This window comes from Cottoperca gobio, chromosome 19 (assembly GCF_900634415.1).
Source record: "Cottoperca gobio chromosome 19, fCotGob3.1, whole genome shotgun sequence".
Lineage (NCBI taxonomy): Eukaryota > Metazoa > Chordata > Actinopteri > Perciformes > Bovichtidae > Cottoperca > Cottoperca gobio.
The window spans coordinates 16,582,426-16,596,940 of NC_041373.1; the positions used below are offsets into that span (position 1 = coordinate 16,582,426).

A 14,515-nucleotide genomic window follows, 5' to 3' on the forward strand; every position below is an offset into this window, starting at 1 on the left:
AATGCTAATGCTAACGCTCGCTTTCCGTACTCACGAGCCCGCCCTGCTGGACGTTTTATTTGCAGGTGTGTGGATAATTTTCCCTGTCATTTCTGTCTGTATTTGCGAATTAGACAGGTAATTTGCTATTTTTAATTTGTAATTTAACTTATCTTGATTGTCCAGTGTACATCTGAATCTCCCCCTTTAGTAGAGGAATGTGAAAACACCTGCACAAACTTTACAGATACAAGTAAAAAAATAAAAGTATGCTCATCATGGCTCCTGGTTAAGTAATTCCATCTAACTAGGTAAAAATGTGGGATGAATTTTAAAGATAATCTCACTAATATTGGGTATAGATGTGAAAAGAGATGCAATACGACATGTGTCCACCAGGGGGAGACATGTCACTGCTCAAAGTGCAGAAGGCAGTATGACCATTGGTTATTCTTGCACCAAAACATATAAATATTATATTTTAATCCATTTAATTCCTTCATTCCACTTTTATGAACCGTCATTTTAAAACTGGCTTTATCTGGTTAATCACTCAGTTTTTTCTTTTAAGAGGATTTGTATGACTTTAGACAACTTAGGTTATTTTTCCATGCATTGATATTGTCAAATAATGAGCAAAGGTTTAAAACTTTAATTATTAACAATGTTTCTTGGCTCTGGGGGAAACTACCAACATGTGTTGCTTTTAAAATAGTTGCTCTTAAGTTATTTGGAGTTGGAAAAGTTCAGTCTGTTCCTTTCACTTCCTAATCGGTCATTCTTCATTTTCAACGGCGATTTTAAAATGTTTTTTCCTGATGCTAGGTTTTAGTGAAGAGAAACTGTGGTATGAAGTTATGTACCTGCGGTAGAGAGCACATTTTATGATCTTGCCACTTATCAGCCTCCCCTCCTGCTTTGTCGGGCTCATGTCTGACTTTATTTGGCTTCACTCCCTTAACTGTGGTTATTCATCTTACTTTACATCACACAGAGACCTGGAACGTATTAAGTCTGTCGGATAGGAACAAAGGAAACAATGAAAGCCAAAGCAAAAACATGTTCACGAAGGATAACACATTTGCAGATTTATAATAGCAAAAATGTTGGCTTAGTTGAGAATTATTACATTTGAATGATATATCACATATTTCTCGGTTACTTTATGTCAGCCATTACTCTGTCTCAGCCCGTTTCTAGTTGACAGTTTTGTGGTGAAGCTGTTTAAACACTTTGATGAGACAGAAGGATTACAAGTCTGGAAAACAGGGAGGAGAAAACTAAACGGCTCTTTTTAATAGGTAGCACTTTTCTCACACACACACACACACACACACACACACTTACACCTCTGTTACTTGCAGGTGATAATTTCTCTTCAAAATAACTTTATTTTTAAAATTATAACATGACAAAGACACATTTTTCTTTCCATAATCACAGTATTCACCAGCATTAATTTATTAAACGACTGGTCCAGTGCATCACAGCCCTCTCTTATAAATATTAACTAGTTAATATTAACTAGCCTATAGCTCCATGTGTCCAAGAAATCTCCTGTATTCCCTGATACTTTTACTCCTTTCTGGTGTTTTAACGTTGGTTTCTAATTGTTCCTTTAAAATGTCCTAATGTAACCCTTGTGTCTCATGTAATGTTAATTCTTTATCTTGTCATATACTGTCTTATTCTTCTGCTCATCTAAGATTTGTCCTACTTACAGCGATTGAGACCAGAGTACACTCTGGTCATGTCATCTTGACATTCTTGTATCTCTAGATGTGTCAGCTTGTATCTCTTGTATCAGCTAGATGTGCGTAGTTGCACAGCCGATTGTCTGTAAACACAGCCACTCACTTGGTGACTATATAGTCTAATTGTATTCTCTGTTCTTGGAACTTCAGGACAGACTGTTGAACTTCATCGTAGACTGTTTGAACGTCCCGACAGACTGCTTGACACTCTGTTTAGTTGTTCCATTCCTGCAGGAATAAGGAGCTCACTTCTTTGTTTCCGTATCATAGATTTACTTCTCACCACCCTTTGGTTTAGTTTGCATCGGCTGAATTCCACGACACTCACACATTTATGGTTTTTTAATGTTAAAATGCTGGATCATTTTTGCTGTGTTAATGCATATGGCAAACATACAACGTGTTTTGTAAGTTTAACCTAAGCTCCTATAATACATCTATAATAAACTGTGTTGCCAAAAGACCCTTAAGGACCAAAATGTCCCCAGATTTGAGCCATTTTTTGCTACTTTCCTTGTTTTAAGTTGGGTTATTGCTGCTGCACTATGAAGCATTGCAATGTCGTTGCTAATCATTGACATCCAAGATCCCTCTAGCATTTAGCATACAGAAAATAATTACATTTGTTAATGTTATTTTTTCCCCTATAAAAAGCAACGGTAGCATTATGTAAACAAACTGGCACTTAAACGGATGCAAATTCTGAAAATAAATAATTTGTAGTAATGATCAGGACTGATGCTTCAACAAATGTACTCAGTGAAAGTGGAAAATAATATTAATATATCATTTTATGGCACATTTCTTTGAAGGACATCAGAGCAACCTTGTTAATGTGACGTCCGAGGGTTAAAAGCGTCAACTCCAAATCTACCTGTTGGTGTAAGTAGACATAAGTAAAGTGAGAGCCCTGTCATAAAACACACCTTGGGGGGAATTTATGACCATGAGAGAAACGAATGGAAATAAAATGTACGGCTCCTCTGTGACAGGAATGTGAGGCCTGCAGTGATTCACGCTCTGAACCGCCACAGTGACATTCCTTCCTTCTCTGACAAGCTCTGAAGATTTCAACGTGTCTTCCAGTTATGGCTTGTTCCTTAAATCAAATCCATCTGAGCCGTGTCTGCTCACTTCATCACGAAGTCTTCTGTGCAAAGAGCAGCTACGAAGAGGAGCGACGCATCCCGCGCTACCTGACCTTCTTCATGTCTGCGGCGGTCTGAGGCGTCGCTGTGGATTTGACAAAGTCCTGGGTGATCACTTCGTCCATGCCCAGCCTCCTGATGCAGCGCTGGACCGTCCGGAGGACCTTCTGTAACCTGCGGTCCAGCGCTAAGAGGTGTGGCTCCGTCAGGACCGGCTGTAGATGGTCTCCCTCCAGGGACTCCCTCATTACATCGCTGAGTCTGAACTCTGGTTGGGCCAAGAGCTGCAGCCGCAACAGCGTGGAGCGCTTTATCCTGAGGAGGGAGACGCAAGAAATACATTTTTAATAAAGTAGTTTGTCAATGATCCAACTACAATAAAGGAACATTACAAATGGAAACGTTATTCTAAATATGATACATGATTGTAATGTAATACACACTGGTGTCATTAGTAACAAGGATCTCCTCTGCACTCCATATTACTCCACTTACATGCAGCACTGAGATAATGGAGCCAGGATGGACATCTCGTCTTGAGAGTGCTTCCCAAACCTGAGCACAAGATCCAAGAAGACAATGAAACCCTCAACGGACAATTTCACAACCATCTGATGCTCTGTGACATGTATTCGTCTCACCCTCTGGCATTGTCCAAGTGGAGAAGGAATCCCTCGTCCCCGAATTTAGTGAAGATCTCATAGTGATGTCGGTCCATGTTGCCTGTAACATAGAGACACTTTGTAGGACGATTGTTTACAGTAAAAGCTTGATGTGAATAGTAGGCGACGAAGTGGTTTAAATTACTCGTGAGGAAGTCGAAGATGGACATGTCGACGATGTTGAGGAGCCTGTTGCCTGAGTTATAGGGATACATTTGCTTTAAGGTGTCGCAGTAGAAAGGATTCACTTCCCACCTATAAAGAAAACGGACATAAATGTTGTGATCTGTTTACTGCATTTCAATGTTTTGACCAGATGTTTGCAACAATTTGAGAAAAAAAACTCCTTCAGTTAATTTAGATTTAGAGACATTACTATAATAAGATTCATGTCACAGGAAGAGTCTGGTTAGAACTGACTTCACAGGTTACTAAAATAGAGGATTGGTGTAGCACAGAAAGAGGGTAAAATTAAACAAAGCACTCCTCACCAAAGAGATAAACATCCGATTTGTTTCAGCATCAACAAGATTTATGGGAAATCTGGTCTTTTATTTTGAAAATACTAGAATTTACAAGCCGACTGGAGGCCACCAACCGTCTCGACCGCAGTTGGATTATAGTCAGTAAAGAGAAGTACATCTGCTCCCTGCTGTACTTTTATAATCAAAACATTTGTTAAACATATTTTCAACAACATCCTCGCTGTTGTATGTAAATGTAAGAGGTTAAGGTTCTCACTCTTCTCGTCCAGTAAAGGTGTAGGAGCGTGTCCAGGGGTTGGGGATTGAGATGCGGGGAGCGATGCTGAGGCCGGGCAGGTAGGCCGACAGGGAGCCCTCCAGCAGGTCGGGGCCCCCGCACACTGCGTATTCTGTCTTGCACACATACAGGCACTTGGCAAAGAAACACGTGTTGTTTGCTGTTGGGAAGCAGAGCGAAATGGTGTTGGGACAAAACTGGGTTTAATGTTCACATGCAATTACATGCTGTTTGATCAGCTCTGCCTCCACACTGAAGAACCAAAAATAACCACGACGCAGACGGGCTCAGGTTTATATTAATGCTGATACAATGTTTGCAAAGATACAGGGACACAGTGCGACATAGAAGACATCGGTCATGTTAGCAAGTGAATTACTGTATTTCCCTAAATATCACACTATTCCTGTAAAGACAGATCCTTCTGTTCGTTACCCGGTGAAGTGAAGAACACAGCTCGTAGGTCTTCGTTGTGAGTGACGTGGAGAACTTCTCCTGAGACGTTCACCAGCCTGCCAGCCACCGGCGGGACCCTCCGGAAATCCAGGATCCTAAAGAAATAAGTAGAAAACTCCAATAAAAAAACCTTGTTTATGAGGAAAGGTTCCCACAGTCCATGCTTACGTAACTTTAATGTGAAGTGAACCCTGACGAGCTGATGCTATCCTTATCTCCGTCTCCTCACCTCATGTCACAGGAGCCCCGCGGTTCATTTTCACTGATTCATATCAATGAATGTTCCCCGCTGACAGGCTCCTCGCTGTATAATTTAGCTGTGTTCATACACACCATTAAGAGCTTACGCCTCCCCGAGGGCCATATTTCAGTCATGTCAAGCAAACAGTAATCAAGCAACAATCGGTGTGTGAAGCTCAATGGCTGCTTCTCTGATCGTCAGCATTCCCCGACTGCTGATTGCTCGCGATGATTTTTAGGGGCTTGGCAGCCAAACGCAGACGCGCCGGAGAGACGACACGCTGCCATAAATTAAAAAGATAGGAAAGAGAGAGATGATTTGAAAGACTATTTGAAATACGAGCAGATGTACAAGCGTATTAATTATAATGTTCACGTGGCACTCCTGCTGTTTACTGTCTCTGTGGTGGAGCGATGACTTATCGTGTGCGGCTTCTTAATGATACCGTCTAGCTCAGATAACTTGTTTCAGAGGGAATCACCTCACCTCTGCTCATGTGCAATTACACAACAAAATGTGTGTGTGTGTGTGTGTGCTGGAGTTTGCCTTTAGCCCGTGGTTTATACTCATCGTCAAGTTTGGAAATACGTGTTGCAATCTGTGCAGAGTGAGTGGTTTATGTGATGACACGAGGAGATGTCGAGTTGATTTATAAGTGTTCGCTGGAGATATTTAGTCTCCTGTAAGGTTAAAATCTCATTTCATTGTCGATCTTCTCAGACACAATGCATTAGAATATTTTGGGTAATTATGTATACACATTTCAACAAGACTAAGCATCGTGCGGCTGTATTTAGAGTAGGCACGGTGCAAAACACTAGTGTCAGTGTGTCATCCTCTGGGAACCTTAAATGTTTGTACACATCTTCAATCCATCCCGTAATAGCTGAGATATTTGCCGCCGTCCTTACCGTTATGCCGATGTATAAATTCTGACCACATTTCTCGATTATCATCATTTAAAAGGTAGACATGTTACGCAGCTGGAAGCCATTAATAACTCATTTTTACTTGCTTTTGTAACTTCCTGTTTTGTGCCTTTTTAAAAATAAAAACATTTGTTTCCCTTCAGTTTGCACCGGAGCCTTAACTCAGCCAATAAAATGACAGATGTGCAACAAAAACTCAAATTGCCCCCGAGCACCACTGCCGCATAAACACACTGACAGACCACTTAAAGTACACCGAGTGTAACGGAGACGGTAGTAAAACAGCAGAAACGATTAAGTGATTTTAAATGATTATTACGAGCGACTTCTCACTGCACCTGTCCAGGTGAAATGCAGCGATCTCTGCGTTGTGTCTCTGGAAATCAACAAAGTAAAAGAAGTCTTCTGGAGTCTCCTGGTCCCTCTGCTGCCTGACACACACACACACACACACACACACACACACACACACACACACACACACACACACACACACACACACACACACACACACGACTGTCAGTTAGTATATAATCAACACAATACTATACTATTATCTTAACAGATACTAGATGATTTAGCCTGATGTAAATTAACTTAGGACGTGACGTGAGAGAATATATGTTTCAAACATGAGATAGCTATAGAAAATGTGAAAATAAATTATAGTGTGTGTGTGTGTGTGTGTGTGTGTGCAAATTGAGAACAGACAGAAACGGAAATGATTTAAGAGACGCTGAATGTGTCTTTTCATTTGTCGATACCTGGTATATCGGTAGCAGTATGTACGAGTAAAGATGCACGGCTGCACGTTTGTATATCAACCAGGGACTCGAACACACGTGCACTCCTCACCTCATTGGTTTGAACATGGCTTTAGCAAAGTTTTGCATCTTCAGAGCCAGTTTCAGGTGATGTCCGCTGGGCTTCACCACTGGAGCGGAGAGGCAGAAAGAGAAAGCAACTTAGACTTTGTGTAGAAACTTCTAAAACGCCGAGCATCAGAGTCAGCGTTTGTTTTTGAACTTGATGCCCCAGAGGCCAGCTCATAGTGGAACACTTTCTAGATCTGCCAGTTCCCTTTGATAGTAATTGGGAGGTTGGTCACACAGCTTGCACTCTGTGTGGCTGTATATTATGTCACAGCAGTAGGCCAAACCACCCACACACACGCCTTCCCCCTGCTGCGCTCGGTCAGACTATAAATAGTTAACGATCGCATCTTCTGGAATAAATCAAACGGGAACAAACTTGGCGGAAACGGTGTTTCTGGCCGATGAACACTGTCGCTCTTTGGTTACTGAAATAATGAGAAAGTCTTTTTGAGTTTAAACTCAAGCAGACGGAGCGGATTGTTTTTGTTGCCTTTTCTTCTTGGCGGTAGATGATGTTTGTGTGGTCGGCCACTTCACTGTGTTGGCGAGACAGACGGGACGAAGAGCAGTGTATATACAAAAAAATGTGCGAGTCTGAAAATACGTGGAAGATTTGAGCTCTTTTTGCCAATCCAAATTTGCTTTGAAACAAAAAACAGAACAGTTGGGGATATGTTTGCGTGTCTTTGTTGTTTTGCATTTCTTCCTGCTTGGTACGCTTCGAGTGACATTTCGTAGGCCGTTGCCCGGTACGTACATTACACATCCATTTGTACCTGTTACAGGAAGCCATAATTATAACTTAGCCCGCAGCTAGCTGCATTAATACTCCTTCCACCATATCTGCCAGTTTTCTGCTACAATAACATCTATTAAAAGTAACTCTTTCCATTAATTATCCTTCCTCACATTCGCAGCTTGGGCTTGCGTGCTGCTGAGAGGTACAGTAGGAGAAGACGGCGTAGGTGGCGGCTGGTGTGTAGGTTGACGCCTGGAAACATTGGCTTCCCGCGCACACATCAAACATTTACTGTAATTAAGAGCTCTGCCTTTGAACACAAACGAACGCCTGCTTCTTTTTTTTTATGCCCCAGAGCAAGTGTCTTACACAGACGAGACAAATCTGGATTTTGATGCCAAAAAAACAAAACAAATTTCTCCCTATCACAAAGGCAACAGTGTGTTTGTCTCTGACGGCACCGGCAACCACAGAGGGAGACACACGGAGAGAAACAGAGCGAGAGAAACAAAGGGGCTTGTCAGACATTGAACACAGAGAAGATCAAAACAGATATAGATGCTTCATTGACCGTACCTTGGGTACAATCACATGCTCCTTTTAGGGCCTTCTCGTCTTGAGTGTAATCTATAAGAGATAATAATAATTCATTAACACACTCCTCTATAATCCAGCATCCACTAAAGCTTTTTTACTTTATGGCACAAAACCAAAAGCCAATTATATCAAACAATCACAATTAATTATACACACATGTTTTAAAACCCCATCCCTCCCTCGCTCACCTGCGCTGATGACCGCCATGCTCTGCATGTCCTTGAGGAGTTGCGGGATAGCGGGGTCATCGCGGGAGTACAGAGCGTAGCGGCTTATTCCCAGGTGGAACTTCAGCCAGCTGGCGTCGGGGTCAAAGGTCACCTCGTGTTCGGTCACAGATACGTTGGACACGGCCGCTGCCTCGCTGTAGAGGTGCATATGTCTGAGGAGTAAGAAGCCTAACAGAGGTTAACTGGAGGAAATTAATACATATGATATTACAACAAGGGACAGTTCACCCCAAATTCAAAAGTACACGTTACCTGTAGAGCTATTTGTTTTGGTGTGAGTTGCAGAGTGTTGGAGATATCAGCCTTCCTTCTCTCCAATATAAAGGAACTACATGGCGCTTGATTTGCAATTATTTCTCTCCATGAAACTTGATTTATCTGGAGTATTTTATGCTGTTGATGTTTTGAGCACCACAAGCCAGGTGCCATCTACTTCCATTGTATTCTAGAGAAGGCAGACATCTTAAACAGCTGATATCTCCAACACTTGGCAACTCGTACCAAAATAATCTAGACTGATAAACAGCTCTATTTGGGGGTGAACTGTCCCTTTAACACAACATATGGAGATATGTGTTTTCATCCATTCTCTTGCTGCAGAGGGCTTGTGAACGCCATGTTGTTACATAAACAACAATGAGGTGGCTGACTGAAAGGGGGCTCTTGCTGTGTTCTTACTAAACCTGGATTTCTAAGCTTTGAAAACAAATCACTTCTTACAGTCATTTGGATAAACAGTTTGTTATTTGGTTAGTACGGTGCCAGAAATCTACGTCAAAGTGCGTTCAACAAGTTATCGTAGCAGCAGCTTTGATAAAAGAGGATCTGAGAACTACACGGGGACATTTGCACTCACTTATAGAGTTGTATTAGTTGTCTCGTGGGCTTTCTATTGTTTTTAACAGCTGTTGTAACAACATTTTGGAATTTCCACAGCCTCCTCTCTTCTGCGCTATACTTAAATCCTGAGCAACAATAATCTCAGACCTAAAAAATAAGTCTGTGGTTGAGAGCGGCACCACTTCCGCCAGAGCCGACCGCACTGAGTGGGACAGTCATCTCCCAACCAAAACAAGCTCCATCACAGGCTGCATGAAGTGCTGAGTTAATGGCGCAAAAGGATATAAATACGAGCAGTCAGTCAACCAGCGAGCTGAAGTGACAGATTAAGGTAATCAGGACAATGGACAAGTGACCGGAGGAAGTGGAAAGTGTCTCAATCGTACTTCTTGCAACGTTTACCAGCTTTTACCAAGGAAATGTATTTTAAACCCGTTTACTTTTTCCGCATGCAAATAAAATTTCACTGTTCATTTGAGCAGGAAGAAAGCTCTCCTGGGTGTGTTTGTTGCAGTGATGAGATGCTGTTGCAAGATATTGCAAGTCTTAAACAAGCCTTTTGGCTATCTCTTGTTTTTGTGCACATTTATAAAATAACAAAAAGCAGCAGCGAGGTTCTCAGTGCTCATATTTCTTCTCATTTTCCACCCTGAGAGCCCAAAAGCTGTATCTCTCAGAGGGAGTGCCGGAATAGACGAGCCAAAGAAGGCGACGGCTCCCACAGATTAAGACGGGATTTAGCCGTTTTAAATCCTTGTTTACCTTAAAGAGAGCATGCCAGACGCAAACCCTCAGGATGACATGTTTGCGAGGGTTTTCTGCCATCAGCCCACACGACTTTGGACTTTTATGACGTACAGAATTGTCTACACATCCTGATGTCTATCTGGGGTTGTACATCTGTTATCATGAACAAGTGTGTTTATTTGCATGGATGTGTGTTTGTGTTAGTGTGTGTGGAGTCATGGGAGTGCCATATTAAAGAATACATCTGTAAAAGAATAAGGAAATATAAAGAGGAAAGTAAAGCCAGTTGATTGACAGCTTGTTTCTTTAAGCATTAACAAAAGCAGTCGAGAAAAATAAAGGGATTAAAATGTATTTTTTTTTTTAAAGTACATCAATAAAAAAATATTTACAGAAATAAATGTGAAAATAAATTAAAATGCTGATTATAATTTGTGTATTTGCTCTTTAATTAATTTGTTTTATTATTGTATTTATATCTCTTAATTTAAATAAAATGTCTTTACTTATTTATTCCTCTTTTTGTATTTCAACATTTATTTGCTTATTCTTTTACAAATCTATTTGTTTTTATGGCACTCTCATGACTCCATACATGTGCGGTTGGTTTGGCCACGATGTCGGTGACCCTGCCCCGTGACCGCAGTCAAGCCCCGACACGTCCCTCCAGAGTGAGCTCTGTGAGCCACAATGAACACGCTCCTCTTTCACAATAAAGTTGAGTAACACACGCTATGTTTACATAACTGTCAGCTATTGTACAATCATTTCTAAATGTGATTTTTAAAATGTAATAAAGAAAAGACACCAGAAACTGACCTTTCCCAGCGGGACACCTTCCTCCTGTAGTAGTCCATCAGCTGCACCGTCTGCAGCAGCCTCTCCTCCGCACCCAGCACCGGTGTCTGGATGTTGTACAGAGAGTGAGCGAACAGCCTCTCCAGCTTTGAGCCCCAATCAGCGGGTTCAGATGTGGTGCCGTCCAGGGTCCAGTTGGAGAGCTGCGGGGTGGCGAGACCCCCGTGCCTGGGGAGGGTGAGGTTGTCGGGGCCACATAGGCAAAAGTATCCTGATCCCAAACCCACGCTGCGCAGCTTTGGCAGGAGGATAAAATAGAGGTCAGCGGAGAAGATGGCTGTGAGGGTCGTGGCTAAGAAGAGACGGTCTCTCCTCATCCTTGAAACAGTGAGAGGAGAATGTAGAAAGCTGGAGAAAGTCCTGACTATGAGCTGCTCCTGAGAGTGCGAGGCATCTCTTGTATTCTGCCTCCAGTCTCCCACACAGTCAGCCAGGCAGAGGCGAGAGGTAAGCAGTCAGAGGTTGGTCCAAGTCTGTCTCTTTCTCTTTTCTATCTGTGTGTTTCTGTCTGTTCCTTTCAGCCTCACATCTCCTCCTCCTCCTCTTCTTCTTCCTCCTCCTCCTCCTCCTCCTCCTCCTCCCTTGGCAGCGACTGAAGACGGAGCCGAGCTGAGAGCGAGCATGTGTTCGCAACAGTCCCTGACAGTTTGGCTGTTTCCAGGGACCTGCTGCTCTGAGGACGAGAGAGCGAGAGTGTGTGAGAGAGCAGAGAGGCAGCGCAGTGTGTCTGTGAGCACACTGTGGGTGTGTGTGTGTGTGTGTGTGCAGGTATGTACACAAACATCAAATGACTTGTTGGCAAATTAAGAGTGAAATGAGGGTGTAGAAAACACACACACGCACACACAGTCTGAAGCAGAAGTCCTTGAGAGCAGGAAGGGGTGGAGACAGTGCACTTCTTCTTGTCGCAGCGATGTGTGTACAACTGCAGGTCCAAGTCCAGTTTTGGTTCCCGTGTGTGCATGTGTCAGGCTGCCTTTCTCCCCAATTTCTGGCAGGAAGATTGTGAGTGTGCACGTGTAGATTTACAGGTGTGGGTGTGTGACTTGCCTTGACATCCCAAGAAGGCGTGGAAACAAGATTATCTTCGCTGTCATCTTCCAGTCGTCTCCACATTAAGTAAAGCTCCCTTTCACTCCTCCCGTCATCGCATGAATCCTTCTCCCATCCCATGCTTCATGCCATCTCTGCTTCCAACCTTCATCCTCTTTGCTCCTCTGCCATCTTGTTTAATTCCTCTCTCTCCTTCCTTCTCTTTTCCCTTCTCCTCTCTTTCTCTTGCCTTTCTTCGCCACAGACCTCTCGTCTGTTTTGCTCCGGGCAAAAATTCCCAGCTGCACTTTCCTTCCTGTTGCAGTTTCCCCCAACATAAATCCCTCGCTGATCTACAGCGAGACCCAAGTTCAGAAAAGCCAGTGCTGGGGGAAAAAAAAATACAACCTCTTGCACAACTTCAAATGAGAAAACATGCAGGGAAAAATAACACCTCCCCTCGTTCACAGGCCACCTTCTCTTCCCTCTCCCCCTCTCTGATTCCTGTGAAAACATACAGCGTATAAATTACGTTCGCTGCTTGTTGCCCGTTACGGCTCTAAAATCCCTAAGCAGCTTTGTACTGAAGCAATGACGACCTCACAGGGCATTTCCCAGCCTGCATCTGCGCTGTTGTTACTGTGGTATTTTGGAACATCTGTCGTATGTGTGTGTGTGTGTGTGTGTGTGTGTGTGTGTGTGTGTCTGTGTTGCGCATGAGTGTCAGGGAGTTGTTCTCCAGGGTGTCTTTACTGATGTTGGAAATTAGTGAAAGGAATTTTTAACCTGCCATTTAGCAAGATTGTAAAAGAGCTTCTGTTTTGCCTCCACACACACACACACACACACACACACACACACACACACACACACACACACACACACACACTCTAAGTGGGTGATTGCATCCTGAAAGGTTCTTTTCGAAGAACACAGCTACAACAACAAAAAGAGATTGCTTTTGTTCTTCTGACCGAAATGCACGATGTAAAAACATTTCTTTTTCACAGCTGAATCCGCTTTCCATTTTAAGTTCATGTCAGAAGTACGTGGTCTCTTGAAACTGACTGGCAAAACAAACGCCACAACTTAAGGTCCCGCTGTCTCGCGAAGAATACACCGAGAAACGTATGAATGTGTGATTTATTTCCATTCCGTATCACACTTGTTTGAAAATGATCCCTGAATGTAAAACTCTCTGTGCTCGTCAGCAGACGGAAGATATTTCCGACAACGCGACACAGTAATGCTTTGTTGTCTTACAGAAGCCTGAGGGGGCAGAAGTGCAGTCTAGATGACTTGCCCTGTTTGTCCCAGCTGTGTCTGTTTGTGTTTATCCCAGAGAAGCAAACTGCAGAAAGGGCTGTGCGTTCGCTTCCACCCCCGCTAAAACATCCAGACCGGTGCTTAAAATAACACAGATTTCAGGGACGAGCGGGAAAACGCATGCAAATAAGTTTCTAAATCGAATATGGAAAGAAGGCAAAATAAAATGGGGCGTTGAGTCTTTGTGCAATTCAGCAGACGTGAGATGATAAGTGGTCGGGGTTGAGATGAACTCAGGTTTCTGTCTGGATGACCCAGCCGTCTCAAATATCATGAAATCTCACACTGCTGATTAAAGAAGCAACAATAAAGGTATTGTGAGGCAAATGCTTTATTAAAGAAACGTAAAGCAGTCGTTCACCAAAGCCGACACTTAGTGCAGCATTAAGACAGGAAACAGGGAAACGGCTCGCGTCTGTCAGAAGATAACAACTTGGATGTTTCTTGGACGGGGGCAGGAACGTGCTGGTGTCAGGTAGAGCTAGTTCGCTTACAGTTTAGCTGGAAGCCGGAGCTTTTCTTTTTGCTTTAACTTGTCATGAAGTAAATGTTGCATGCACAATGTAATGGCTATAGAGAGAAGAGAGGAGGACAGAGCGCCAGAGAGAGTACCCAGCGAGAGAGGAGTGGAGAGGAGAGAGAGAGAGAGACAGAGAGAGAGAGGACAGAGAGAGACAGAGAGAGAGAGATTAAAGAGAGAGAGAGAGAGAGAGATACACACACAGATCAGTTTAGATGAAGCAGCTTCATCTCGTTTATCTCTAGACTTTAGTTTCAGTAACTCTTCTATCAGAAGAAAACCATCATTTCCAGAAAAGTGCATCTTTAGAAGCTGAACGAGTGAATAATGTTCTTTACTCTGTGACTTTTAGACGAGTGTTACCTGGGGATAACACCTGTCTAATTATTCAGTAACCATTTATATATGTTTTAGTGCAAGAATAACCAACGGTCACACTGCCTTCTGTCTCCCCCTGGTGGACACATGTTGCGTTGCAGTATACTCACTAATTGTGAGTTTAAGTTTAATTCAATTAATTTTAGAGGCCTAGTTATCCCATTCAAGTAGGATATTGTGACAAAATTCAATCAATTAAACAAATTAACACGTAAAAAAATACAGACATTAGAAGTCATTTAGAGAAATTAACATTTAATCAGTTTAATATATAATATTTGTATTTTATCTGACATTTTATGAAATATTAATACTTTGATTAAACTGCAGCTGCAACTTTTAAATCCATTCATCTGCTGAATATTTTCTATTATTTTGTCTGCAAATAATAAATAATAAATATTTTCATAATTTCCGTCAAAGGTGACGTCTTCAAATTGTT

At 42.5% G+C, this 14,515-nt stretch overlaps 1 protein-coding gene across 1 annotated transcript; it reads right to left on the reverse strand.

The window, feature by feature from the left end:
- Positions 1-1,052: 1,052 nt before the first annotated feature.
- On the reverse strand, positions 1,053-11,444 carry fam20a (FAM20A golgi associated secretory pathway pseudokinase). Its single transcript, XM_029456918.1, has 11 exons — positions 10,779-11,444; positions 8,331-8,524; positions 8,122-8,172; positions 6,787-6,865; positions 6,270-6,362; positions 4,741-4,856; positions 4,285-4,465; positions 3,689-3,798; positions 3,523-3,604; positions 3,377-3,436; positions 1,053-3,196 (listed from the first exon to the last, which is right to left on the reverse strand). Exons 1-11 carry the CDS (start codon positions 11,132-11,134, stop codon positions 2,926-2,928), a joined length of 1,593 nt encoding a protein of 530 aa, XP_029312778.1. The 5' UTR covers positions 11,135-11,444; the 3' UTR covers positions 1,053-2,925.
- Positions 11,445-14,515: the final 3,071 nt, after the last annotated feature.